This window comes from Drosophila miranda, chromosome 2 (genome assembly GCF_003369915.1).
Source record: "Drosophila miranda strain MSH22 chromosome 2, D.miranda_PacBio2.1, whole genome shotgun sequence".
In the NCBI taxonomy this organism is placed as follows: Eukaryota; Metazoa; Arthropoda; class Insecta; order Diptera; family Drosophilidae; genus Drosophila; species Drosophila miranda.
Genome location: NC_046675.1, coordinates 1,547,155 through 1,573,207, shown reverse-complemented (window position 1 = coordinate 1,573,207; position 26,053 = coordinate 1,547,155). Strand labels below are relative to the sequence as shown.

Here is a 26,053-nt window from a genome sequence, read left to right as displayed (position 1 = left end):
ATTGCTACTGGTAATGTACATAGGCATTTTTAAAACTATTTCCATTTCCCTGAATTTTAAATTTAAATTCCAAGAGTTTTTGATGATTTTGTCTTGAGTTCTTCAGTTCGATAAAGAACTCTAGAATGAAAACTTTCACATTTACCCTCGAGCTCATTATCTACCACAAAGCCCTCCCACACACATTCCTCACGTTTATGGATCTTCCACAATGAAGACCCTGACATTTTCATGGCCTAATGAAATCAATCTACATAGACCGTAGACCGTAGACCACCATTCATAAAACTTAAGCTGCAGCGGAAATGCCGTTTGACGAGTAATGGGTCATTGTCTATAATTATAACGGGAAGTGTTTATATGTATGTATATGCTCTTGTAGGAAGGGACCACAAAATGGCCGCGTCATGACGAACCCAAAGTGTGATTAACTGTAATGGAAATGAATCACAAATGGCAGTAGAGACCACAGTCAACAGAGAGAGAGAGAGAGAGAGAGAAAAAGAGTGTGAGAGAGAATAAACAAATAATTTGGTAATTCAAAAACTTGCACAATCCCCAGAGAGTCAGAGAGGATAAGATATATAAGATGCATAGGTATGTGTGTGCTAAAGCCCTAACCAAAACCAAAGTTCAGGCCAAAAGAGAAGAAGGAATGCGTGTTATCAGTGCGTAAGTTTTCCTGATAAGATATGATATGACTCCCAAAGAGAGAGATACCCGGGTTTCACAATCGAGCGACAGGTGAGCCAGTTTTGGCAACGCCCCGATCGGTTCAGTCTTAGCTGAGCGTGGACCCGGATCGAACGTGTTTTTCTGCCTGGTAATTGAATAACGACAAGTGCTGCAAAGTGATAAGAGAGCTGATAAGGCTTCTGACTGATACTGATGATGTCATCAAGTGAAATTTCTTAAAAATCAGTGAAAAACTGCAAGGAAACCCATCGTTAAAGTGCTAATATTTTGTGTTTGTATCCCTATTTTCCAGTGCCGAGAAAAACAAAAAACAAACGAACGAATAATCGAACGAAAAACTAAGTGAAAATGCGCTTCAAACTGTTTGTGGTTTGTGCGCTGGCCTGTGGCTTCATGGCCTATGTCCTGGCCAACGAGAACATCTCCACGGAGCTGGAGGATGAGGCACTGAATGCAGTGCCCGTGTCGGTGCCTGCAGCAGCCGCGAAAAAGGTGCCTCAAAAGGATGCAGAATTCGTGGAGATCCCAAAAGAGCAGCCCAAAAAGGTGGAGCCACCAGCAGCGAAACCGAACCCCAAGCCGAAACCACCTGCAACCGTTGCCACCACAAAGGCTCCCCTGGGCGCTGGTCAGGTTGGACAGCGGATGATACCAGTGCTGTCCAGCCGGGGCACCGACGATATATTGACCGTGGCCGGCCTGAAGCCCCAGCCCATGTCCGGGGCGTTGGTTATGCCATCCGACTACTTGGGAGAGCTGTACGATGTGGACTCCAGTGGCTACAATTGGGGTGAGTTGTCCCTGATTCCATTACTCATCTGTTGGCGGCTATCTTATCAGCGCCTCAGTTTGGTTTAGTTACCAATATTTGCTCGTCGATAACTTGTTCGGGCAGGTGCTGTAAGCTCTCCCGCTCTCCCTCCCTCTCTTTCTGTGGCTGTGTCTCTCTTTTCCCTGCGATAAGATAATGCCCCGAGTTGAGGCATTAAAAGCTAACGATTTTCTTGTTTTCTGCTTCCACCTTTTGGCTCTGCAAACAAAACAAGTGCGTGGTGGGTGTAGGGTGGAGATAGTATATACATATATGCACAGAGAGCAGAGGGAGAGCTGAGGAGGATACATGCTATTGCCCAAGCATGAATCAGTTTATAGCCCTGTACAGGTGTGTGGAATCGCAATCGGGTCGCATATTACAATGGAACTTTATTTATCACTCGCTCTCAGGATGGACGGAATGGTTATTGGTATTGGTATTGGTAGTGGTAGTGGAATGGAATGGAATGCCTTCACTGTTAGTCAGAGTTCTTTCTTTGTTCGACTGTGATTACGTGGTGGGGATTTGCGTGTGGGAAAATATTTCCTCAGGCAAAGGCTGATATGCTAGAGGACAATGGGACTATGCTTTAGAGGAAAGAATGTTAAAATCTTCGAGAGTATTCCGTTCCTCTTAAAAGAAGCATCTTGCACCTATCGACTGTTTATCAATATCGCTCAACAGGAAAAGGTTTTTCTTTAGGTTTTTTTTGTGTATATATGTATTGTTCTTTAAAAGTTACATCTAACTTAGAGCTACAGAACTATTTGGATAGATTACAACTAGGGTTATCCTTGGGAACCATCATTTTGCACACGCCACTCCTCCTCCCACATAGGTCCATTTAGGGCTCTTCTAGGCACTCATGGAGATGCGTTGCTCGTACTCGGCGATGCGCAGTCGGACGGGCACCACGAGGCTGAGATCCTCCATGATGGCATGGTGCTGGGGCCGCACCGAGGCGCTCGAGTTCTGGCGCGAAATCGTGGCCCTCGACTTGTCCATGGAGGGCTTCCTCCGCAGCGAGCTCTTGCGCTGGCTGCCGCCCATGCCCATCGACGAGGGCATGGCGAATGTCGAGCCGGGCGGGGCTGTGGCCATCAAGCGCTTGGGCTTCGGGGGCGGCACTTGGCTGAGGACGGAGGTGCCACTGAGGCTGCTGTTGTTGGAGGAGCTTGTGGTGGCAATGCCCTGTGGCCGAGTGGAGCGCAGCAGGGATATGAAGCGATTGTTGTTATTGCATTTGCTGCTGTTGGCGGTGCCGGTGCCGGTGGCGGTGGCTCCGCTCCGTGTGGACTCGAAGGTGTTGGTCAGCTTGTTGAAGAAGTTAATTTTGTCAGTGACAGTCGGGGCCACATTAGGGTCCCCGTTGTGCTGCTCTGACTTTTCCTGTTCCTGCTGCAGCTGTTTTTGTTGCTGTTGCTGCTGCTGTTCCTGCTGTGTGGTCTGTGGTTGCTGCTCCTCCCCATCGGAGCCGTTGTTGCGCTTGGACATTTCCAGGACCTTCTCGCGCAGCTCCATGGACCAGCGCTTCTGGGGCGTGTGAAGTTGAGGCCTGAGGCCATGGAGTGTGGTCTTTGCCGGAGTTTGCGGGGACTCGCGCTGCAGCTGGAGGGCCAGTTCCGTGGTGAAGCGCGGCCTGGGCGTGGAGGTGACGGCCGGCGAGGACATCTCCTCATCAATGTCCATTTCCAGCTCGCTGATGAACGACGATGAAGAGCGCGACGTGCTGCAGCCCATAGCCGCTGGTATTTTGTAGTTGTAGAACTGGAAGTTGAAAGTGCTGATGCTCATGTTAGGGTTTGGTAGCAGACTGTGCCAGGACACGCCACTGCCGGGGCTTATATGGCAAAAAGAAGCGGCTGCAAGCTCCTACCTGGTCTGCCGACAGCTACCAAAACCAGGTAGAGGGACCCACCGTTACGATGCGGTTGCCGTCGCTCTACAAAATCCTTCCCTACTTGACTCGCTGTTCGGAGAGTTCCAGGAATCTACCTAAGCCAAATCCATAAAAAAGATATATGGCACCCAATTTCCGTGGAAGCGCAACCCGCACACGCGAATTTTACGTGTTTTCCGCGCACCAATTTTCACGCATCCCAAAATGGAGGCAGCGTCTGCTCTTAATCCGCGGACTCTTAAAGGATTAGCGTACTTTATGATCTATCACCCGGCTGCAGGCATTGATTCATAAATAGATTAAAAAGAACGCTGCTGCATTGTGCGACAGATGTTCCACAGATTCAAGGGCAAAAAAGGAAGATTCTAGACAAATCTGCTCTTCTATCTCTGGGTTTCCATGATCCTCAGCGACTGTCCGTTAGCCGTGTAATTACCATCAAAATATGTGCCATTTAATAGCCAATAATTCACTCGGCATTCGGTAATGGACAGCTGGAGAGCAGGGATGGTCGCAGAGAGATTAATTGGAGAGTATGAATATAATTATAAATGAAGTGTAAATCTGCTTTAAAAAGGTTGAAAGATTCGCATTACAACGAATCGAAATGAAGGAATAAATATGCCATCGATATGATAATGCGAGTACGATGATGCTGAGGATGAGGGTTTATCCACAATGTGTCCTTGTTTCCCTTGCAAAACCTTCTGCCAAAGTACCTCTAATTAAAGCGTAAAGCTTCAATATGGAATATTCAATTAATATTCAAAAGAGAGGGGAGTGAAAATTAATAATTAATTGATGGACATATTTACATAGCTTGAAACTGACCTTAAAGCGACACAAATTTAAAGGTATATTCCCATTAAGTGCTCTGTAGCCGTTGGCACTCCCCTCAACGGTTAACCGGGAAAACCCCAGCTTTCCTTCGAGATGCCAGAAATATTTTGAAAATCTTTGCCAGGACTCTGCTCGGTCTGGTCTCCCTCTGGCCGAAACTTCGCTTGCAATTTGCCAGTCTTCTGGTTAGCGTCAAGAGCAATAGCTATAAGCCTGCTGCTGGTCCTGGCACTGGTTTGGGTCCTCCCTGATACCGTGTCCATTGGGAACGGCAGCTTTGCACTTAATCAGCTTAAATTGCTTTAAAAGGCCAGCGGCAGGCGGCAGGCGGCAGGCTGCAGGCTGCAGGGGGGCAAGTGGCAAAAAGAAATTAGAGAAAAGGAGGAGCCACAGAAGAGAAGCAGAAATGAATATTAACTGTGACCTTTAATGGCCCAGTGCACGGCATGGTACGGCACGGCACGGCACGGCACGGCACGGCACGGAGAGGGCCAAGATGCAGCAGCCGACGGAAGCAGCAGGAAGGAGTATCAAAAAAGAAAAGCAAAGCGAAGATGGCAAAGTTTTCCTTACAGTTTATGGAATGCACCTCCAGCAAAGTAGTCGAGTAGATACGAGTAATACTGGGGAATTGAAAAAGTAATCTCCTGGGATTATGTGTGAAATTGTAATGAGAGGCGACGAGGGGTTGCTCTACGAAATTGGGGATATTTTGTGTTGGAAATCCTTCTATATCTGATGTATTTTCTCTTCCAGATCCCAACAATAACGTTGCCCCACCGAGTACGGCCTCAACGGCAGCCGGAGGCTATACGATCACCACGGCTCGTCTCGCGGAGCTGCGAAACACCTTCATGTACTGGTACTTTGACAAGGATATGTATGGCGGCCGTGCCGACTATCAGTTCGATATCCATGCCTCGATGACACAGCTCCACAAGAATCTGAACTTCCAGCTGCCTTTCTACGGCTTCAGGTTCAATTATACCAGGGTAAGACAGTCCCTAAATTCGATTGAATTTATTTAAACCCGCCTTTGATCCTTTCAGCTCTCTCTAAATGGCTATTTGGAGTTCTCCGATCCCCCAGAGTACCTTACATATCCCCTGGTGTTCCCCATTAAGGACTGGCCCACCAAGCGGGATCCCTCCTTCATCGGCATCTTCTTCAGCAAGTGCCGTGTGGGCCGCATCTATCCCTCGGATATTGACCAGCGCACGCCCGGCGTCTATTTCCGGTAAGGCAGTTGCATCTTCCGGTTTCGGATGCTCGTTTGCATTCGTATTTATTCGCTAAACATATTTATATTTGCCACCACGTTGCCATGTTGTTGCGAGTGGCATTTGCATATTCAAAATCAACCCAGAGCACGCGCTGAGAGAAAGTATTTATACGCGCATTCGTTATGTGTGTGTGCTTGTGTGTGCATTCGTTTTATTCCTTTTACGTGCATCCATCGCCACAAAGAGCATGCAGACACACACCCACACACACACAGAGGCACATGTGCATTCATGTACGTATTGTATGCTGCGCGTTTGTTTCGCCTCGCTCTTCATTTCCGCTGGCCCCATTGTGTGTGTGCGTGTGTGTGTGTGGGGATACTCTTTCGACGGGCAACCCTTTGACTCTGCTCTGATCTGAAGAGAGCGCAACAAATGTGCTGCCATCAAACTATCGTAGTGTATCACATGCCTCGACTTGCCCAAGTTCCCTCCGATCCATTCATTGTTTGTGATTGTTATTGTACTAGTTACTGTCATTTATTGCTGCAGCATTTATCTATTATTTCCATGGGGGGATACCTGCTTGGCTCTGTTCTCTGTTCCGTTCGATATCTGTGTGTGGACTTCCTCCTCCATAATATTCTCGTTTGCGGTTGCATTCCTGCTGTGATGTATCCGATCCCGCATATACCCCAACTATTTGGCGACCGGCATGTATCTCATTATGGGTATCCAACAAGGAGGATGTAGCCACTAATTTTAGCCATAATTAAATTCCATTGGTCTGGCTCCCCGAACTTTTGCGGGGACAATGCATAAATTTATACAAACATGACTTGGTTTTCTTTTCCTGTGCCGGTCTTTCGGTCGCTAATTATGCAAATGAATGCCAGCGGGAGCTGAACGTTATTTGTGGGCTATTTATATGAGTTTACAGCAGCAGAAAAACCTTTTCAGAATTCTTTAATCCCCTCGTAAAAGAAGCAGCGAGTTGGGAACCGCTCAAAAATGCATTAATTAGCCGCAAAATTCCGTCTTAAATTGTGGTTTCTATGTGGTTTCCTTTCCAAAAGTAGATCGTGGTATTTGGAGCATAAATTATGGTTTCTACATTGTTTCAGCCGGCTTAAATTTCATATCCTCTCAAAGGAAAGGACATGCCCCTACCCCCCACAGGAAGACATAAAAAACGAAACAGAGAAGAGAGCATAAATTACGGCGGAGTGACAGAGAGTGACAAGTCAGTTGTTGAGCGACGCATGCATGTGCTGATAGGAGAGAGCAACGGTACTCGTCCTAGCAAACGCGACTGCGAAATGGACAGGGTTTCCAACCAGAGTTGACCCCAAAAAGTAGGCAACTTTTTGTGGCACTACAAAATATGATGAACGTGGCTTAAACTATTCAAAAGACTGTCAAGAGTATGAATAATCCATGGCCTAAGGGGGAAGTTTACTTTTGATGGAAATGAGGGAAAAATGTTCCAGGATGTATAGATATTATCTGACTGTCTTCAAGGGTTTCGGGGTTACACATCTCGTTGATTCTAGGTGAGACTTTTGCCATCAGTTCTACTGTGTGCTTTTCCCTTTTCCTGCACCCCTTTGAGCGAACTGTTGTCAACACTTTGCAACGTCGCCTGACAAATTGCCACGGCAGAGCAATTAACATCCTCCGAAGTGCCTGACAACACGGGGAGGCACACAAACAAAAAAGAAGGAACAACGACAGCGTGTACTGCGAGTGCAATCCAATGCATTTTTATAGTTTTCAACCGACTCCGACAATATGTCAAACTTGTCCCGTATAGCTCTCTCATTGGCGCAGCTAGGACTGCTGGCAGGACTGCTGGCAGGAGCAAAAAAGCCGAACACGAGTCACGGTCATTCTCTGACATTTAATTGTCTTTGACGGGGAGGGAGTGCGGGTGGGGTGGGGTGGGTTTGAAAAAACGAAGGAAAACCAAGCGAAATGCTCAGCCAAACTTTGATGTGTACGTGTGGGCGGGGGTGTAGCAGGGGTGCCAAAGACTGAAGCTGTGACTGGAATTTAATTTAAATAACTTTGCATGGACGAGGAGATAAAGCAGCAGAGGCTGGAGTTGCAAGGGAGGGAGAGCCAGGCAAATGGGAAATGCGAGCAATGTAAAATTGCTGCAGATTACACCCTTGCCCATACATCCTCGCTTCCCAGCGTCTCCTCGCTTTACACTCTCTCTTGACTCTCTGACAGAGAGCCACCTTCACTTAGCACTTCTCTCATATGTTTGACCGTAATTGTAATACCCTCTTGCAGGAAATATTCCGAGGATTCAATTATGATCTCCATTGCTCAGAGCAACAGCAGGTTTTCGCATGGTAACATGGTAACATTCTGTTATCGATCGGTGTAACGGCCCATGAATGATGAGAGCTCTGTTAACCTACGGTGTTAACAGCGCTGTTGCTGTTTCCTCCTTCTGTTGTTGATTTCTGATTGAAACATAGCAGATATTACATATAACGGTGCATCAGAAAGGGTATCTTATGCTTCGAACCGCTCCGCTAGGTCCGCTGCCGCTTTCATTTGACATCAATTTGATTATACGCTCGCACTTAGCGCTCAGCGGTGGATTAGCTGAAAGTGCACGGGCATTGCGCATACGCCGCGTACGCTGGTCGCTTAAGCATTAAATTCATTATGAGCTCACGTTTAATTACACACCCAAACACCCTTATACGTATGTGTACAGACGTATAAAAAATCAGCCAAGAGGAGGATCCGCTCAGACCAAGGGGAATATAAAAACTTAATGCCGCGCCGGGGTGTCGTTTGTCAAAGTTTTTCTTTGTTTTGAAACGCTTCAAAGTGTTTTAGTGTGTGGCCGGATAAGTATATTTGCTTGGGTGCGAATCTGCGGCACGCTGCCGGACACGTTTGAGCTTTTAATTGTTGTGTGGAAAGCAGCAAACAAGCATCGTAATTGCCGGCCAGGCGTGCCACAATTAAAACATTTTCGGCTGCTAAATGGCAAATAAAAGCATTCAAACAATGGGCCAAAGGAATATTTACAGCCAAGGGGCGAATTTTACATTTGTGCATGCACTCAAAAGTTTTCAAAAGTAAACGTTTGCAAGTAACTGAAGGCCCTTACAGGATGCAAAGCAGAATACCCTTTCCTTATTCTCGATTTGATGGGATAATTAGATGCCAGATACCTGCCTTCAATATCTCGCTAATTGAGCGTCTAGGCCATGCAAATATTTACCCATTTTGAGTTCCCTAAAAACTTTCCTCAGCCGAAGGTTTTTGGCTTCCTACCTAACCAGGCCACAATAATAATGCCGCTTCATTATTCCCTTTTGCCAATCATAATAGGAATTTCCTCAGTCTCCTCCTCTACCTCCGCCTTCTCCTTTACCGCGTCCTTGGCTCGACCATTTGCAAGTCTCTGTTTGCATTTACTTCTCGGCGAACGCTTTCTCGGCTTCTCGGATTCTCGGGGACTCTCCTCCTGCAGCAGCTTACATGCAATTTTCGCCGTTTTCTTTAAGTACGGCCATTGTTTCACTTTCATTTACACCCCAGCCCCGAGATGGAATTGGGCCACACGGCACAAGACCAAGACGTAAACGTGGCTGTAGATAGGGTTGTTGTTTTTGTTGTTGCTGGGGATGAGGATGGGAAGGGAAGCATGAGGCGGAGGAGCTAGAAATGCGACGACTGTTTCCCTGCATAACTGCGAAAAGGCATTTTAACCTACAAATGCAGACAAAACTGTGGCAGCGCCCGAATGTATGCAATAAAGTACATAATGGCGTAGTTCAAGAACTGCCTGGGATAAAGGGGGTCCTGGCGGAGTGATAGAGGGGGGTGTTGAAGGGGCCCTGCAGAGGTGGCAGAGTGTGGGTCGAAACTGAGACACGGAGCAGCCCGACTTTTCGTTATATATGAGCCTCTCCGACTTTCTATTACTTTTTTTGCGACTCTTTCTATTTCTGTGCTTGCCCGTGTCTGTGAGGCTGAGTATGCATGCGTGTGTGTGTGTCCGTGTCTGTGGCTGTGTGTATGGCTTTTTGGCTTACTTACACGGAAAAAGTTGCCGAGTCTGCGGCTGTTTTTGGCTGCTGCGCGCGCATTTTCTAGGCTGAGTGACAATTTTCCTCCTTTTCTGTTTTTTTATTTCTTTTTTTTTAGCTGGAATGTCAATTGCAGACATTTAAAGTTGAGCGGGGCGAGGGGTGGCGGTAGTGTCGGGTATGGCGGTTGTGGAACGGGGCAAACAAATGATAAACTATGCAAGTATCTGTGGCCTCTTCGCGTGTGTGTGTGTGTGTTTGTGTGCTTGGTTATCTCTTCGTTGGGGCTCTTCGTCTTTTGCGGTTTTTACACATTTCCATGTTTTTGTTTTTTGTGGCCATGTAGATACCCGGCAGGGCTTTCTGAATTTGATCAGATGTTTGGAGAGCAGAGAGCAGTGCGAAAGAGTCAATCGATTGTACGGCTAGGTTCGTGATGCACATACGAGTCGATATGGGCATGGCCCGGTGAATACTATCTATTTCGAAGGTTGTGGGGGAGTGGGAGAGATTTGCTGATGGAATCATTCAGTAGATGGCAGAAAGGGTATCTAAAGCTTCTGTTCTCGAAGCCAGGCCTCGCTTCGGCTTGTGTTTTTGTTGTGTTTACCACCGAGTAAGGAAAGCGTAATTGTGTAATTTATTTCCATTGCCATCTGCTGCCACTTATAATTTATGGGCACTCAAATATTGAATAGCACACAAACTCGTACTCTCGCATATACGGAATGCTTACATCTGATACATACACATATCATAATGGCTGCATTATGAGTTTTTATTACAGAATTGTTTACACTCACATTTAGCTGGCCAGACCGCCGAAGTGTTAATAAATAAGTGGCAGTGCTAGTGGCGGTGGGAGTAGGGATCAAATTGAACTGGAGGCTGAATAATCCTCTCTCTCTCTCTCCTCTATCTTTCTACATTTCATATTTGTTTGCATTCTCAAATGTGTGAGAGTGAACTCTTATTTGATTCCATTTCTGTCCAACAAACGCCGGGGCTGGAACTGGGGCAAAATCAATAACATGTTACCGGCCAAATGCAAATAGAAAAGGCCGCACATTCATCTTTGTTTGCAGCAGAACCACACACACACACATACACAGAAATGCTGGATACATAACGAGTTTTTCAATTTCAATTTTTGTTTTTAGATTGCAGAAAAATACCCGAAATGCATGTCCTGAGAATTAGTTTGGGTTTAATGAAAGCTTTCATCGAAATAAAGTTAGAAAAGGGTCAGAAACAGCCTGCTTCGAACCGCAGGAAAACCTACAAATGTAAAATTGGGAAATGTGTAAATTTTTGGGATACATTTAAGGAAATTCGAAACTGCAACCATCTTTTAATCTTCCTCAGTAACGTAAAGTATCTTATGTTATTCAATTTATTTTAATTAAATATTCCATCAAAACACTTTCAATTATTTAGAACCATTTGGAATTTGATCAAATTCTATGTGCCATGAGGAAACCGATTGGCTCTTAGCCCCAACTGTCCATCTGTGCAACTGATAATTCGATTTGCGTTTGAATTGCCGGACAGTTGGACACTCGATATTTGTACTGAGCCCCGAACGCTTCATTTGATAAGCCTCTTAGGTCGCCCAAGAGGCGATTGCTCCGGCAATCCCCGGCAATTGTCCACCTCAGTGTGGTGGTCGGAGCAGAGCAATTCTCATGCAATTGTCCGGCAATGAAAACTCGTTTAAGTAGTGTCCCGTGCCCCATGCCACATGCCCCATGGACCGGGAGCCGCAAATAAAAGTCATCCCACATCCCGGGCTGCAGCAGTCTAATAAAAATCCCTGGCAAATCGGCTTAAGATTTATTTGTCTGCTCCAATGACTGGGAGACTGAGTTTGAAATGGCTTTGTCCTAAGCATTTTGCATGAGCTCGGGTGTAATTTTACTAAACTGGCTTAAAACAATTTATGACGCAGATGGAAATGAACAGAACAGAACTGAACAGAACAGAACACAGCCAAAACGAAAAGAAGTGATGCTGCTGCGTAATGAATAATTAAAGCATATAAATCATACGCCACGTTGCCGCGTCGGCTTCGGCGTCGCCAATGTGTCGGACGTCGATACGGCTGACAGGCCCCATCCACACACCCCACACCCCACGCCCCTCGACCCACCCCACCCACCCGCCCCCTAGTCGAAAAACACTTGAAAGTGCTCACAAGAGCGTAAAATAAATAAAATGTTTATGAAAATATAAGGCAGAGCAAATCAGTATCGTGTGTTTGTGTGTGTGTGTGTCTGGGCCTCCTTCTGATTTATATGCCAAACATCGAATCCATTTATCTTCCTGTAGACGCCGCAAAGAAGGCACACTTTGCATATACCCGTACTGAAAGTACCCCTCGCCCTACACTCGGCCTGATTTGATTTTGATTCACACACATGATTCCCTACTGTATTTCCGAAACTCCTACTGACTTCCATCTTCCCTGTTGCAGCGTGGAACGTGATCTGATGGGCCGCACAGACCGCTTCGGTGTGGAGGTTCGCGAGCGCACCATGTGGGACATCCGACAGGGTGTCGTGGGAGCAGACACCTTTGTGCCCAAGCACGTGGTGATCTCCACCTGGAAGAACGTGTCCTTTGCCGGCGGCATTGATAACTCTCTCTTTACGGTGAGTGTCCTCTCTCTCCCTTAGCCTTCGATATCCGAAGACTGTTTTTAACGTATGCTTCACCTTCCACAGACAAACACCTTCCAAATGATCCTGGCCACTGATGAGGTCTACACCTATATCATCTGGAATTATGCCGTTCTTAACTGGCTGTCCCACACAGAGGCTGGCGGTGATACCACCAAGGGCGAGGGCGGCACTCCGGCTTATGTAAGTTCTTCTTTTTGTTGTTTCTTTCGGAATTAATTTCAATTAAACGGAGGAGAGGCTGAGTGCGTAATTTACCTTTCTCCTCGCTCTCCTCTCCGTCATGTTTGCTTTGTTAATGTGTTGAGCAATCAAAGAGAGAGCATTAGAGAAGGAGAGCCTGTGTATCTTGTAGCTTATTCAATCTAAAGCTTAAATAAAGGTTTCTCTTCTGTTGCACACTCTGCTTGATAATAAATAAATCGGTATTTCTAATCTCATTTGCCGAAGAGCTCTTACTGCAGCTCTTATAATATTATTACCCTCCAATGTCCTTTGTGCTTAAACTGTGAAACTGTGCAACAGAAATTCCGCATTCATTGCCCAGCCATCGGCAGCCACTCGTTCCGTAATTAAACGCACAATTTCAACTTTCTCTAAGCCCTCGAACATAATTGCAAACTTTGTGAACAGTTAATTAAATGAGCAAGGATATCTGCATGCAGACTCGTACATATCCTCCCGCATATCCCGCACTGACATCATGTGAACTTTTGCCCCCTCCTTTCCGCTTTGCAGGTCGGTTTCAATGCTGGCAATGGCACCCAGGCCTACGAGTACAAGCCGTACAGCCAGAACATGGTGATACGGGACCTGGCCAATCGGGGCTGGGCCAACGGCTTCCCTGGTCGCCACATTTTCCGCGTGGACGAGCAGATTCTCATAGGCTCCTGCAACAAGGACATAGGTGCGTATGATTGCCTGATTCGCTTTGGGCTTGAGAGATTGATTGACTATCCTTTGTGCCGTAGATGCCGCTTTGCTGCCTCTGACATTTGCCCCCGAGTCGGGCAACATGCTGGGCGGGCAGGTGGTGAACATCACAGGACCCTGCTTTGACCCCCTCATCCGCGTAACCTGCCACTTCGACACGGAGTCCGTGCTGGGCACCTACGTGGATCGCAATCGCGTCATCTGTGTCCAGCCGTACCTCAAGGCCGAGGGCTACATCCGCTTCCAGATATCGGTGGGCACGCAGCGCTTCAAGTGGCGTGGCAAGTACTTTGTGGAGACGCCGGCCGCCGCCACCGAGAAGATCTTCTTTGCCACCGACGATGTGCACAAGAAGAACCCCAACGAGATCCGCATCACCTGGAACGCCTTCAACTTGACCTCCAACGCCAATGCCAACGTGATGATCTCCCTGTGGGGCTACCGCGAGACCAAGATCGAGCCCCAGCTGGAGTACATCGATGTGATTGAGGCCAGCTACACGAACACCGGCAGCTACGTGATCACGCCCTCGAACTACATCAATCGAAACAACAAGAACCGCGACATGCAGTTCGGTTTCCTGCAAATCAATCTCACACAGCCCGAGCAGTACTCCGGTCTAGCCCTCAGTCCGTAAGTAAACGCGAGGAGAGGAGCTCTCCTCTCCAGAGACACTCCATCAAGTGTGTCCTCAGTATTAATTGATTCTCCGTTGCGTGTCCTCTGTCTGTTTTTATTCAATTTGCCAGGGCAATCTCTATGAGGGACAAGTGTGCACTTTATCCTCAAGTCAGGCCTCCGTTCCCATTCTCATTCTCATTCCCTTATTGGGACAGGGATTCCAATCAATTTGCTCTGGCTTGTCCGAAGATTGCTTATTATGACAGCCTGTAATCGCAGGACGTCCTCCTTCTCCTTCTCCCCCTCGGAGCTAATCAATATTTGAAATGTGTTTTTAATGGTAATCGCAATCGTAATGCCTGCCTCGTTTGCATTTGGCTTAAGCCTTTACCCGCCTTTCACGTCCTGCAATTATTTCGCACTTAAACTGGAAGTATCTCATAGCTGCGCTGGCCCATAAAAGATACAAGTATCTGCTCCATAGAGATGCTCCGAATCCAGCAGGAAGATACCCCATTTTAGCCGGAACTGGTACCTTCATATATTGTGGCCTTATTGACCATCAAGAAAATGGCCAAAAAGCGCAGGCCTGTTTCGCCCCCCATGGAGGGGAGTAATATAAAACCATTTCTTTTTTTTTTTTTTTGGTTTACGGCACCTTTGGGTGTCGTTTAGGCGAAGGTCCAAAGGGGTTTCGGGCCAAATAAATTGTTTGCATTGTTACAACATTTAATTTCCATTTGATGGCCCGCCATGATGGCCGAGTAATTGTGAAAACTTAATGAAAAATATCTCCATGGCAGCCGAAGGCGTGGAAATGTTTCAAGCGTGGGATGAATTCTGAAATGTTAATGGTTATATTGTGTTCCATGTCAGAGAGTAGATGCGCAGCGACAGCGGGAGAGTGAGACAGTGAGACAGGGCGTGGGCTGTTCATTAAATGCCATTTTCGGCTGCACTTTGGCTAATGTCAAAGGTGGAGTGGGCGGCCCACGTGGCGTATGATTAATGCAACAACTGCGGATGGAACTTTTTGAATAGAATTTTACAATGAATGAACCCTTCCGTCTCTGCCCCACAGCATCCTCTGGTCCCGGCCCATTCCCCTGGCCTGGTACATGGGTCCGCAGTGGGAGCGCCAGCACGGCCTGCGCTGGCCCCGAGCTCTCTGCGATAATTGGATACGCGCCGACCGATTCCTCAGGTAAGACATATATATCCCTCTAGGAGTGTAGAATGCATTTCGAATTGTCACTAATTAATGGGGCTACCGAATGCCAAATTGGAAATGGAAGCCGGTCTAATTAGAGGCAGCGCGTGGCTTCGGCCTCGCTTTGTTTCGCGGGTTTTCATTTCATGAATTCACATTTCACATTGAAAACAACCCATTTCCCGTGCAGGAACTTTGCGGCGGATCTGCCATTGTGCCCCTGCACCCTGGACCAGGCGGTGCTGGACAAGGGCCGCTTCCGGCCGGACCGCGAGTGCGACAAGGACTCGAATCCCAGCTGCCTGCGCCAGCGCGGAGCCATCCACTGTGTGGTCAGTGGCACACCAGTGTAAGTAGAAGGCCTCCTAATCTCTTCCTCCTCCATAGCTCATCTCTCTCTCTCCTTCTCATCTCCTGCAGAGCCCAAGGAGCGGAACAACAGTGCTGCTATGATCGGTATGGCTTCCTCATGCTCACCTACGACCAGATGTGGGGCTCCCGTCCCCGCCGCGTCCACAACCTGGGCAAGATGCCTTGGAACGAGGCCAGCAAAGTGCCATCGCTCTCCATGTGGTTCCACGACATGCGTCCCTTCTACTCCTGCTGCTTCTGGCAGGAGGAGCAGGCCGTCGGTTGCGAGACCTACCGCTTCGAGCGCCGTCCCTCGCAGGACTGTGTGGCCTATCAGGCCCCTGGCATTGCTGGCGTGTTCGGTGATCCCCACTTCGTGACCTTCGATGGCAGTGCCTATACCTTCAACGGTCTCGGGGAGTTCGTCCTGTCCCGCAGCACGGACGAGAGCAACCGCTTTGAGGTGCAGGGCCGATTCCAGCAGCTGCCGGACAACTACTACGGCTCGGTGCAGGCCACACAGCTGACGGCGGTGGCCATGAGGGGCAATACCACCACAACGATTGAGGTCCGATTGCGTCCACTGCATGCCCGCTGGCGCTATCGCCTGGATGTCCTGGCCGATGGTCGCAAGGTGTACTTTGATCGCGAGAGCTTGAAGTTCCAGCACTTTGACGGCGTCACCGTGTACACGCCCACCTACCTGCTCAATCAGTCGCAGGTGGTGGTGCAGTTCGATGCCGGCATTGGCGTGGAGGTGGTCGAGAACGAGGGCTTCATGACGGGTCGCGTTTTTCTCCCATGGAAGTTTATAGTAAGTTTAAACAGACCCCCGGCCTTACACATTCCTCTAATGGATATTCCTTGCAGAACAAAACTGCTGGATTGTTCGGCAATTGGAGCTTCAATCCCTTGGACGACTTTATGCTGCCCAACGGACAGGTGGCCTCGCTCAATCTCAACGACCTGCGCAGCATCCACACGAACTTTGGCATCAAATGGATGCTCACGGATCGAGAGGTGCCCGGTGTGGGCGCCGCTCTGTTCACCCGCGAATTCGGACGCATGTCCAGCTACTATGCCAATGCCACCTTCCAGCCCAACTACGTGGTGGATCCCGCCGACTTCCTACCTGCCAATAGAACCTACGACCTGGAGCGAGCCGAGGAGCTGTGCGGCGAGTGCTATCAGTGCCAATACGACTATGCCATGACCCTGAATCGAGATTTGGCGCACTTTACGAAGAACTACTACGACAGCATAGTGAACATGCAGGCGGAGAATTCCAAGTGAGTGGAGGAGAACAAGTCCTTATTTGGATCAGTTAATCAATCATTTCGTTTCGATTTCGATAGACCGGTGGTATCCTGTGGTGTGCTGCAGACACCTCGCTTTGGCCGCAAGCTCAGCTTTGATTTCATGCCCGGCGCCAAGGTGTCCTTCGAGTGCAACGAGGGCTTCATCCTGGTGGGCGACCAGCGGCGCGAGTGCCTTTCCAACGGCCTGTGGAATGTGCCCGAATACGGCTACACCGAGTGTCTACGTAAGTACTCCCCAGAATCTTCCCCATCCGAGCAGCTGCAACAAGTGTGCCTGCCATCAGGATCATTTTGATCATTCTGGTGCGTATGGTTGATCATTTTAAGAGGGAGAATAGTGTAATATATAGACCCTTAATGTCAGAGATTATATATGTATGTCCGTGTTTCTATTAGACTTCCGATCTGTTTCCATTGCCAAAACATGGGCAGACTTCAATAACTCAACTACTCTCAGAGTATTGCCAAACCATCCCTCAGAGACAATCATTGTCTGCGGCGCAATTACCATGTCGCACTTTCCCTTTCTAACCCACACACATAGCCGCGGAGGCACACGCTCAACGCGCGCTCGCCTCATCTTGTCTCTTTTAATCCTCTCTGAGCGAGTCGTCTCTCTCCCTACGCACTCTCTCGCTCACAGCTACACAGCAATGGGCAGTCAGTGTTCAAGAATAAACATGCACAGCAATAGGAGGACAGGCAGTGAACAAGAGCAAATACACTGAGAGTTATATTAGGATCCGACAAATATAATCAATAATTAATTTAAGAATATATTCCATACGCACCAGAACATGCAAAACAATCCTGATGGCAGCCCTTGCTCTACCAAAAAGCCACCCTGAACCCTTTACCCTCAATTTACTTGCCTTTGTCTTTGACCAACCTTTGACCTTGTTGCTCTCGCACAGGTGAGGTGTATTACACGCGTCGCGTCGCTTTCATTGCAATTGGCATTATCTTCCTCGTGATCTGCCCGCTGATGCTGTGCATCGTGTGCGGCGTGTACCGCTACCGCCAGAAACAGCTGAAGGAGGACCCGCAGTGGCAGATGCCGATGCTGCCCAGGTCGCGTGCCAGCTCCGCCCGCAACTTGCGTACGCTCAATTATGACGACGACAGCGATACCGATGCGAGCACGCTCAAGAAAAGTAGGTCCTACGATAAAGTATATCGCACGAACGAACCATTACCGGGAAAACCGCAAATTGATTTTCCAGCTAAGAAATGGGATCTGGATGAGAACGACGAGGATGTGACCTCATCGGAAGGTAGTGATAATAGAACTAGCACAAAGTTAGCCACGGACATTTCCTACATTAATAAACCCCACCACGACACAGGTGAGAAGCCGAAGCAGACCGGCCGTCGCTCGCTGCGCGCCTCTGGCACCGACCTGGACCAGCACGGCGGCGATGGCTCGCCCGTCGATGGACCCGATCACCACGAGGACGATGATGACTTTGACGAGGCCGATGTCCACACGGGCACCATCCACCCCGCCGGCTACCACCAGCCGCTGTCGCCTGAGGAGGCCGACCGCCTCCACCAGCAGCAGTACAGCCCCACCTTCAGTGGCCTGGACAGCCGGACCAGCGCCGCCAGCTCCATCAACTACACCCCACAGTCGGCGGCCCAGAACCGTTTCGGCGGCGTGCCCGTCCTACCCAGTAACACACAGTACTACAGCCGGCCGCCGTCGGCTGTGCCAGTCACTGCGAATGCCACGCCTCTGAGGGCAGCGCCCACACAGCCGGGCGGCCAGCCGCTGACGCAAGACAGTGGCCTGCCATCCCCGCCGTTGGCCACATCGCCGACGCCATCGGTGCAGAAGTCCACGGAGGTCTAAACTCATTTCGCATTTCGATCGATCGTGTTCGATTCGTCCCATTAGCTGCAAAGTTCAAATCTTTCGAGCCCAAAAAATAATATAATTTTAAGTACATTTTATCAACTTTGACCCCTGTGTCCCCCAGCAATGTTCCCACCTGTCGGCATGATTCACAGTATTTGGATTTGTTGTTGCTTGTATTGTTGCTGACAATCCTGCAGTTTGCCCACGGCCATGACCATACATTTAAGCAAATAACAACGTGTGTCTGATAATAGCCCAAAAACCCAAAATCCCCCCCCACACCCAACCCAAATCCGGCCAAATCCTTTGTACATTAAGCGCATGGCAACCAGGCAATTCATTTGTGTGTTGGGCCCAGGTAAAACAAACAGACCAGCCTAAATGCCATTGTAAAGTTCATCAATTTATACACATAAATAAAACTAAAACTTGTTTATAGTTAAATATATTCTATTTACAATAATGTTTACACTACACATCTCTTGCAGGGATAGGAGAGGATAATGCCAATTGTTACATGAAAGTTTGACACCTTGCGGGGCTTCGCTTTTGTCTGTTTGTCTGTTTAATTAAATCTGTCGGTCCCAGCCAAGTGTCTGTCAATTTTCTGTGATAATTTGACACGTAGGGAAAACAAAGGACGCTTTCTAAGAACATAGAGAAAGCATTCATTTGACATATTCCCTCTCAACTGAGAGTTTCTTCAGTTTGAAAATAGCCATCATTCTCTTCGTTTTTTTGCCATCCAAATCGAAGCAAATCTTTCGCTTTGTTGTCCAGTGAACACGTCTTTCAGTGCAATGGCAATGCAAACGAAAATTACATGAAATTTATAACGAAGCAATAAGGCCAAAGCCAAACACATTAATCTTCAGCCAACTGTCACTTGGGTTTTATTTTCTTTCTGCTGTTTCCTCATGGCATCGGTGCCCCGCCCAGGCACTCCACCTACGCCTCCCACCTCCAGGCAGCAGTGGGGAGCAGGAGCAGCAGTAAATGTATTGTGTGCATTACGCCAATGTCAATCAATCTTGAGCAAATTGATGGACAAGTTGTCTGTCCGTTGGTGTGTCTCTCCGCTTGTACCAGCATGCAGTGTTTGTCTGTCCTGAAATACAGTCTATATGGGAGGGAATAGAATACAATGGGGGAGCAGAGGTCTCGCTCGAGGCAGCTCTAAAGTAGGCTACTAGTTTTTTAGTGGGTGGAGTGGAAGCTTGTTTAATTTATGAATTACCTCCCTCAAACCCCACTCCCAACCAACACACCTTTTCCAGGGCCAGAGGAGCAGTCGGCACGTGTGGCAAGCATTTCGTTGGGCATGATGCTGCTCATACTCATCCCCACATTGCTGCTCCTGGTTTGCGGCGCGAATTATTGGATACGCGAGAAAATTGCCCAAGAGGAGGCCGAGGCGCGAGCGGCCCTGCTGCCAAAGCCACGGTACAAACAACATGCAATTTGATTAGCACATTTGATGAGCTTCCGAATACGTGCGATCGTGGTCGGAATGACGAATCACAAATCGTATTAAACCAAATCTTTCTACACCCCTCAAATGTAATTTGAGAATTTCATTAACAAAAAAAACGAGCATCAACATGTTATTTATTAATCACACCACAAGAAACGAATAAAGAAACACACAAAAAAATAAGAAAATAATAAAAAGAAAACAGAGAACTTTCTTTCAATATTTCAGGGTTCAATGAGATATTTGTTTATTTATTTCTGTTACATATATTATTCTTTCTTTAACATAAATATTTAACATTTACTTTAGATGAAGACACAGAGAGAGAGAGAGATAGATAGATAGAGAAGGGGCGAGGGATTGCAGTTAGTTTAAGCACTTAACACTTCTTAGCCTTTTGTACAGTAATTAACTTAAATATAAACTATGCCACACCCGCCCAGAGACAAACATCCTACAACCATCTATCATCTATCATCTAACGCCTCCCTAAAGAAACTTAAGCTTAGAAAAACGAACATTCAGCTGAACAGTTGGATATCGTAGTATTTGCATCTGTGCACATTGATATTGCTATATATTATATATGTATATCTAGATATAGTATATATGTATGGTTATTAACAGATTCCCCTTGATTAGTCAATGATTTTAGACATACAGGGAGACAGGGAGAGACTTCCGGCGTGATGGCTTAAGAACTATAAAGCTATTTTTCAGTTTTAGTAAAGTACAGAGACCTGTCTGTCTGTCTTCATAACATTACCGATAGATCAATGGAAACTTAAACGAACCTCTGGAGATATACAGTACTGCTTAACCTATGTACTCGTATCGTATTTTCATGATAGAACATATAAATATTTTTGGTTTCTGTTTTCTGCTTTCGGTTTTGTTGTACATTTTTGTATAGAGTTTGACTTTTGTCCTTGGTGCAGTTTGAGAGTTTAGCTAACAATTTGCTATTGCTGTTTGCTGGTCGATAGCCCTGTATAGAAGTTGACGAACCCATAAGTACATCCTATATATATTTACTAGTATATATCTTTGTATATTATAATATCATTTCATTTTTTTTCGGTTTTGTTGCTTGTTGTTTGGTGCCTTGTGGTTATGCTAATTTACGGCTAGTTTACGGCTTAATTAGGGTTGTCCCAAAAGATGAGAGTGTCTTTTTTTGTTTAGTTAGAATATTCGCCTTACATGGGTTTCCTTCCTTTCGCTCGCAGATTTTTGTATACAGCTCGAGTAGGAGTATCGTTACACACAGAAAAATGTTCAGCCTAAGAAACCATCACAAAAGTAGAATCGTAATAAATACATATTAACAAATATCGCTTTTAAGCATCCATAAAGGATCACACACACGTACAGACACGGAGATAGTTTAAATATTTTTACAGGACCATTATCTATAGATATCTGAAACGAGAAAACAATTTAGAGATTTTGACTTAGAAACGGAAACTAAAAGCTACACAAAATGGAAATATAAAGACTCTTATGTCGGTCACGTCACGCACTACCCACCCTCCCCCTCCCCGCGCAATGAATGCGATGCGGAGGAGAAATCAGAGCCATGTTTGTTTGTTTGCTTAACGCCCGTTTGGCTCCCGTGAGCACGCAATTCAATTTAACCCTTCACGCCCAATTACGCCGCAAAGCCGGGCCCGTAGCCGTACGGAATACACGGACACCCAGAACCCCGAACCACGAACCAGACCCAGAGCTAGAGCCGGAGCCAGAGCCAGAGCCAGAGCCAGTAACAGTGTCAATGTCAAAAGTTGGACTTTGGCCATATGGAAAGAATAGAAGAGAACAGAAGGGAGAACAGAACGGATAACGCAGAACTTCTAGTTGGGGCCTTGTTTGTTATGCCAACTGCGTTTGAGGATTGGTAGGTAGGTAGGTGGATTGTGGGCCATATAAAAGCCACAAAACACTAAAAACTACAAAGGCGCAAACAACTTTTGATTGCCAAAAACTGGCCAACGTATGCCTGAGACCCTGACACCGGTCCGATCTGCTCCGTCCTTTGTTGGGAAATTTTCAAAATTTCAATCACGTAAGCAATTCCCTGGCCCGCATTTTCGCTGTTTTTTATACCCGGTGCTCGAAGAGCATAGGGTATATTAGATTTGTGGTAACAGTGGATGTGTGTAACACCCAGAAGGAGGCGATTCCGACCCTATAAAGTATATATATTCTTAAACAGCATCAAGAATCGAGTCATGTCTATCTATCCGTCTTGTTTGACGCCTACTTCTTAGAGACTGTATGAGCTAGAGCAACCAAATACCGCAGAACCAGACTGAACAATCTGAATCAGATCGGATCATTATTATATCTAGAAGGAACAAATGAAGTTGCAGTGGCTTTGTTAGCGTCTCTCTCTCACACACTCTTCGTCGTGCAATGTGTGCGACCTCCGGCGGAGGGGAGCCTACTGACTGAGTATAGGGTATAAATGTAGAGTCGCGGCCGTAGCTGCGACTCATAGCATTCCCCCTCGTTTTTTTGGTAAAGTTAGTTTTAAGGTTTGCCAGAAAACAATTATTTATAGCATTAGAGGAACAGTTTTTATTATCTCAATGTCGATGTCGACGTCGGTTTCGGTTACAGTTTCAGTTTCCTTTTTGCGGTTTGGCAAGGTTCGATTTTCAATTTGCGTAAAATGCAAGCGGGAGATGAATAAATGAATCATTTGGCAGTGAATGAAAGTGGTGAAGGGTAGGGGGAAACGAGTGATTCTGTGGATTGTATGGTAATTGCACATGCATGTTAACCCCAAAGCCGCTGACAGCAGCATCTCCAGGACCTGGCCCCTGCCCCTGACCCTGCCTGTGACTCTGCCCCGCTCCTGGCCCTGCCCCTGTCGACACGCTAAGCAATTTAACAATTTTACAGACAATTAAACAACAACATGCTGCTGTGGATGGGATGTTCCATCCTGTAGTCCTTGGTTGTCCTTCGGCCGAGCTGTCATTGAATCGACTACGACGACAAAATGGCTAAAATGTACTTGCATCTAGTGCTCGGTTGTCCTCAACCTCCATATCCATGGCTCTGGCACATAAAATATCGATTAGTTTAATGTGCAAAAATAGCAGCAAGTGTTTCTTTGGGGGTCATCTCCTCCTTGCCCTCCCGTCTACCCAGCACATGTACGAGTGGAGAGACATTTTCAACAAATTGAATTAAAATTGTAAATATCGCATCGGAGGACTGCCTCGAACTTTATTGCCCCCCCCCCCCACACACACACACACACACACACACACACACACAAATCAAATGCACACAAAGGTGAGCAAAATGTGGGTAGGGACAGGGAATTTTAGCAGGGACTGTGTCTGCCAAAGTTTACGCCTTTTGTCGTGTGGAATAAAAAAGAGAGAGCAAATGCCATAAAGGAAGCAAGAAAAGCTGAAAATAGCGCAGAAAACTGGAAACGGGAAACGGAAAAAGGGACGAGGGAAAAGCCACCGATACTGATGTTGCAGGCGTATCGAAGATAGCTTTGTTTTCCCCATTTTTTTGGTCGCGCAAATTGCATTCCATTCAAAAAAGCATAAACTTCCCGGTCACACACTCGATTTGCCACACATTTTTTTTTCGCCATGTGAAAAAATGCGCACTCGTATTTCAATTGAAGTGTAAAACGAATATGGGACTATTGCGAGAGTCCTTTACGAACATAAAGTCTCGAGGGCCTTAAAGTTGCTTTAGGGATGCTGTATATTTTCTTTGAAGTTATTTTTAATCAAAACATTGCCTCATATACATCCATACATATCGTAATGAAAACAAACGCATCATTTATACTTATTTTTTAGATCCGCAAATGGGTATGATAATACAAAATCCATTCGCTTGGCTCGGCATTTTAAGTACTGGCATATACGGCCATTGAATGGGTATCTTCTGCCCCGATATGGCACACATTATCGTTAAATGTCGGCAGCCAGACAACAGCCAGTTGGCATGCAACTTGATGACTGGGAAGTCGGCAGGAATTTTGATGATGCCATTCAACAGAAGTCGAGGCGAGAGTGTGGGAGGACCTCCTGTGCGAGTGCGAGTGTGAGTGCGAGTGCTAGTATGTGTGTGGGCCCTAACGATGGCTCGTTAGAAATGGATTAACATTGATTAGTTCTTATGACGGCAGGCACAACGGCACGCTGAACACACAGAAATTTGTCTAATTAAAGGTCTACCCGCAGAATAAATTGAAATTTTCTTTGAATAAATCTCTGAGTCTCAGAATGTGGTTCATTCTTTCGGCAATAAAATATCAAATCTTGAAGGGTATAAAAAAACAGAATCTGTACCCATAAAATTTGCTTTCTTTGGGGCCTTTCCGTTGAACCGAATTCCGTAAACGTAATCCTGCTTTTCTTCCTTTTACTTTTTTTTTTACTTTTTTCTTTGCTCATAATTTTCTTCTTTCATTTTTCCTATTTAGTCTTATTTATTCTTCACATCCGGCCCATTTGTACAGGAAGTTGCTGGGGATATTCGGTTGCTGCCTTTTCGCTTGGGCTCGGCTCGCTTTTCCTGGCTTCGATTCGCTTTTCCTGGCTTCGCTTCGCACTTTAAAGAGCTGTCAGGGTGGATGTGGAATTGGGTTGCCCTATCGATGAGGATTGGCTTTCCAATTACGACTCCCTGCAGCTGAATTCTAATTAATTTTAATGAGTGGTTGCCTCAACTGCAGTTCAAGTTGCATGTGGCTCCTTCAGTTCCATATATTTCAATTCAAGAGTGGGGGGGTTCTGTAATTCATCATACATCAGACAGATACAAACTCCATAACAAAAGGCGAGTTTTCTTTACATTTCCGCTTCAATGGCATCGCCATCGACCTCGCACAATTTCCGTTTCCTGTGTGGCAAATACACAAATCCGGCTCCAGCGAAAAACCCAATCAAATAAATATTTACCCATCTAAAGACAGCATAAGCTCTTATGCGACAATTGGGCGTGGCATTCAAGGCCAGGCGTCTTATTAAAAATTTAGTTGAAATTGCCAGTGACAGGCGTGCAAAGTTTGTCAGCTGCAGAGAAAGGTCTCGCTTTCTCTCATTAAAAATTCATAAAGATGGAAATTATGATTGCGATGAGCCGACGACAAAATGTCAGAGGCAAAGGCTTCCCCAGACTGCTGCTGCTGCTCCTATCCTCTGTCTCCGCTGTGACGGAAAACCCCCGAGAGATAACTCCTAGCCCAAGCAAGCTCCGAGGACGTAATGATTATGGAGTAATAATGCTGGTGACACTGGCACAAGGCGATAATGAGAGCAGAGGGAGGAACGTTGCGCATACGCCTCGTTTACCCCAAAAGAGTTAAGAGCCTGCTCCAATTCCATGGAAATTACTCACATGTTGGCACAAGGAACTCTGCAACCTTCATTGAATTATCTCCCCACAAAAGCAACTGGCAGCCACGTGTCTATGTGGTTGGAGTCAACTTTTTGGCAGACCGGACATAAAAGTTTTCCCATCTAGGCTACTCTCTCGTCTGTCGGTTGTTTGGGCCAGAGAGGGACCGACGTTGTATTGTCCTTTCTGGGGCCTAATTATTAAAGGATGTAGGGCCCGCTCCAAGCAACTGCTTTCGAAGGGTAATTTAACTGCATCAAAGAAGGACGACTGGTACTCGTACCGGATGGGAATTGTCAGGCACAGATCAACATTTGTCTGGCCAAACATTTGAGGCGTGGCTTAATCGAAAACTCGTCACTAATTTCAATTAAAGTTGGAGCGCAGGCAAACAAGCAGAAAATCGACATTCAACTGCAGATTGCAGACAGACAGACAGACAGCCATGCAGAGAGAAAACGCACTGCTTTGCAACAACATTAACCGACATCCTCTGGCAGCCGCAGACAGGTCCTAGGCAAACAGAGAACTTGGATGTGGTATTCATTTGCATAGCATGGCATGCCAAGGCGAGGCATGCAGCAGTTGCAGCCCTCCTCTAAATGCTGCCCCGTCGACAAATCAATTTGAGGCGGACTTACCATACAAATTTGAACATCGATTGTTGTTTGTACAGCTCTCCCGGGAATGGGG

General features: G+C 46.8%; 3 protein-coding genes across 8 annotated transcripts in view; 1 reads left to right on the top strand and 2 right to left on the bottom strand.

The window, feature by feature from the left end:
* Positions 1 to 733: 733 nt before the first annotated feature.
* LOC108154616 (protein mesh) lies at positions 734 to 20,104 on the top strand. Of its 3 annotated transcripts, XM_017284934.2 has the most exons (16): positions 734 to 823; positions 989 to 1,486; positions 5,007 to 5,242; positions 5,300 to 5,487; positions 12,008 to 12,185; positions 12,258 to 12,395; positions 12,951 to 13,119; positions 13,184 to 13,778; positions 14,848 to 14,970; positions 15,167 to 15,325; positions 15,397 to 16,141; positions 16,198 to 16,616; positions 16,683 to 16,870; positions 17,561 to 17,800; positions 17,870 to 17,920; positions 17,993 to 18,967. In XM_017284934.2, the coding sequence occupies exons 2-16, from the start codon at positions 1,045 to 1,047 to the stop codon at positions 18,496 to 18,498; spliced, it is 4,377 nt and encodes a 1,458-aa protein (XP_017140423.1). In that variant the 5' UTR covers positions 734 to 823; positions 989 to 1,044; the 3' UTR covers positions 18,499 to 18,967. The 3 variants fall into 3 exon arrangements, with proteins under 3 accessions (XP_017140423.1, XP_017140422.1, XP_017140424.1); XM_017284933.2 differs by having other exon boundaries at positions 17,561 to 17,920; XM_017284935.2 differs by lacking the exons at positions 17,561 to 17,800; positions 17,870 to 17,920; positions 17,993 to 18,967 and adding an exon at positions 19,782 to 20,104.
* Positions 2,366 to 3,304, bottom strand: LOC108154626 (protein bottleneck). Its single transcript, XM_017284948.2, has one exon. The coding sequence runs from the start codon at positions 3,302 to 3,304 to the stop codon at positions 2,366 to 2,368; it is 939 nt and encodes a 312-aa protein (XP_017140437.1).
* Positions 20,105 to 20,207: 103 nt separating the features above from the next.
* LOC108154621 (guanylate cyclase soluble subunit beta-1) overlaps positions 20,208 to 26,053 on the bottom strand; it is a 44,864-nt gene continuing 39,018 nt past the window's right edge. For all 4 annotated transcript variants that reach the window (XR_001774989.2, XR_001774990.2, XR_001774991.2 and 1 more), the window contains exon 18: positions 20,208 to 21,400. The gene's annotated coding sequence lies outside the window, so the exon portion shown is untranslated. The remainder of the gene's footprint in view (positions 21,401 to 26,053) is intronic.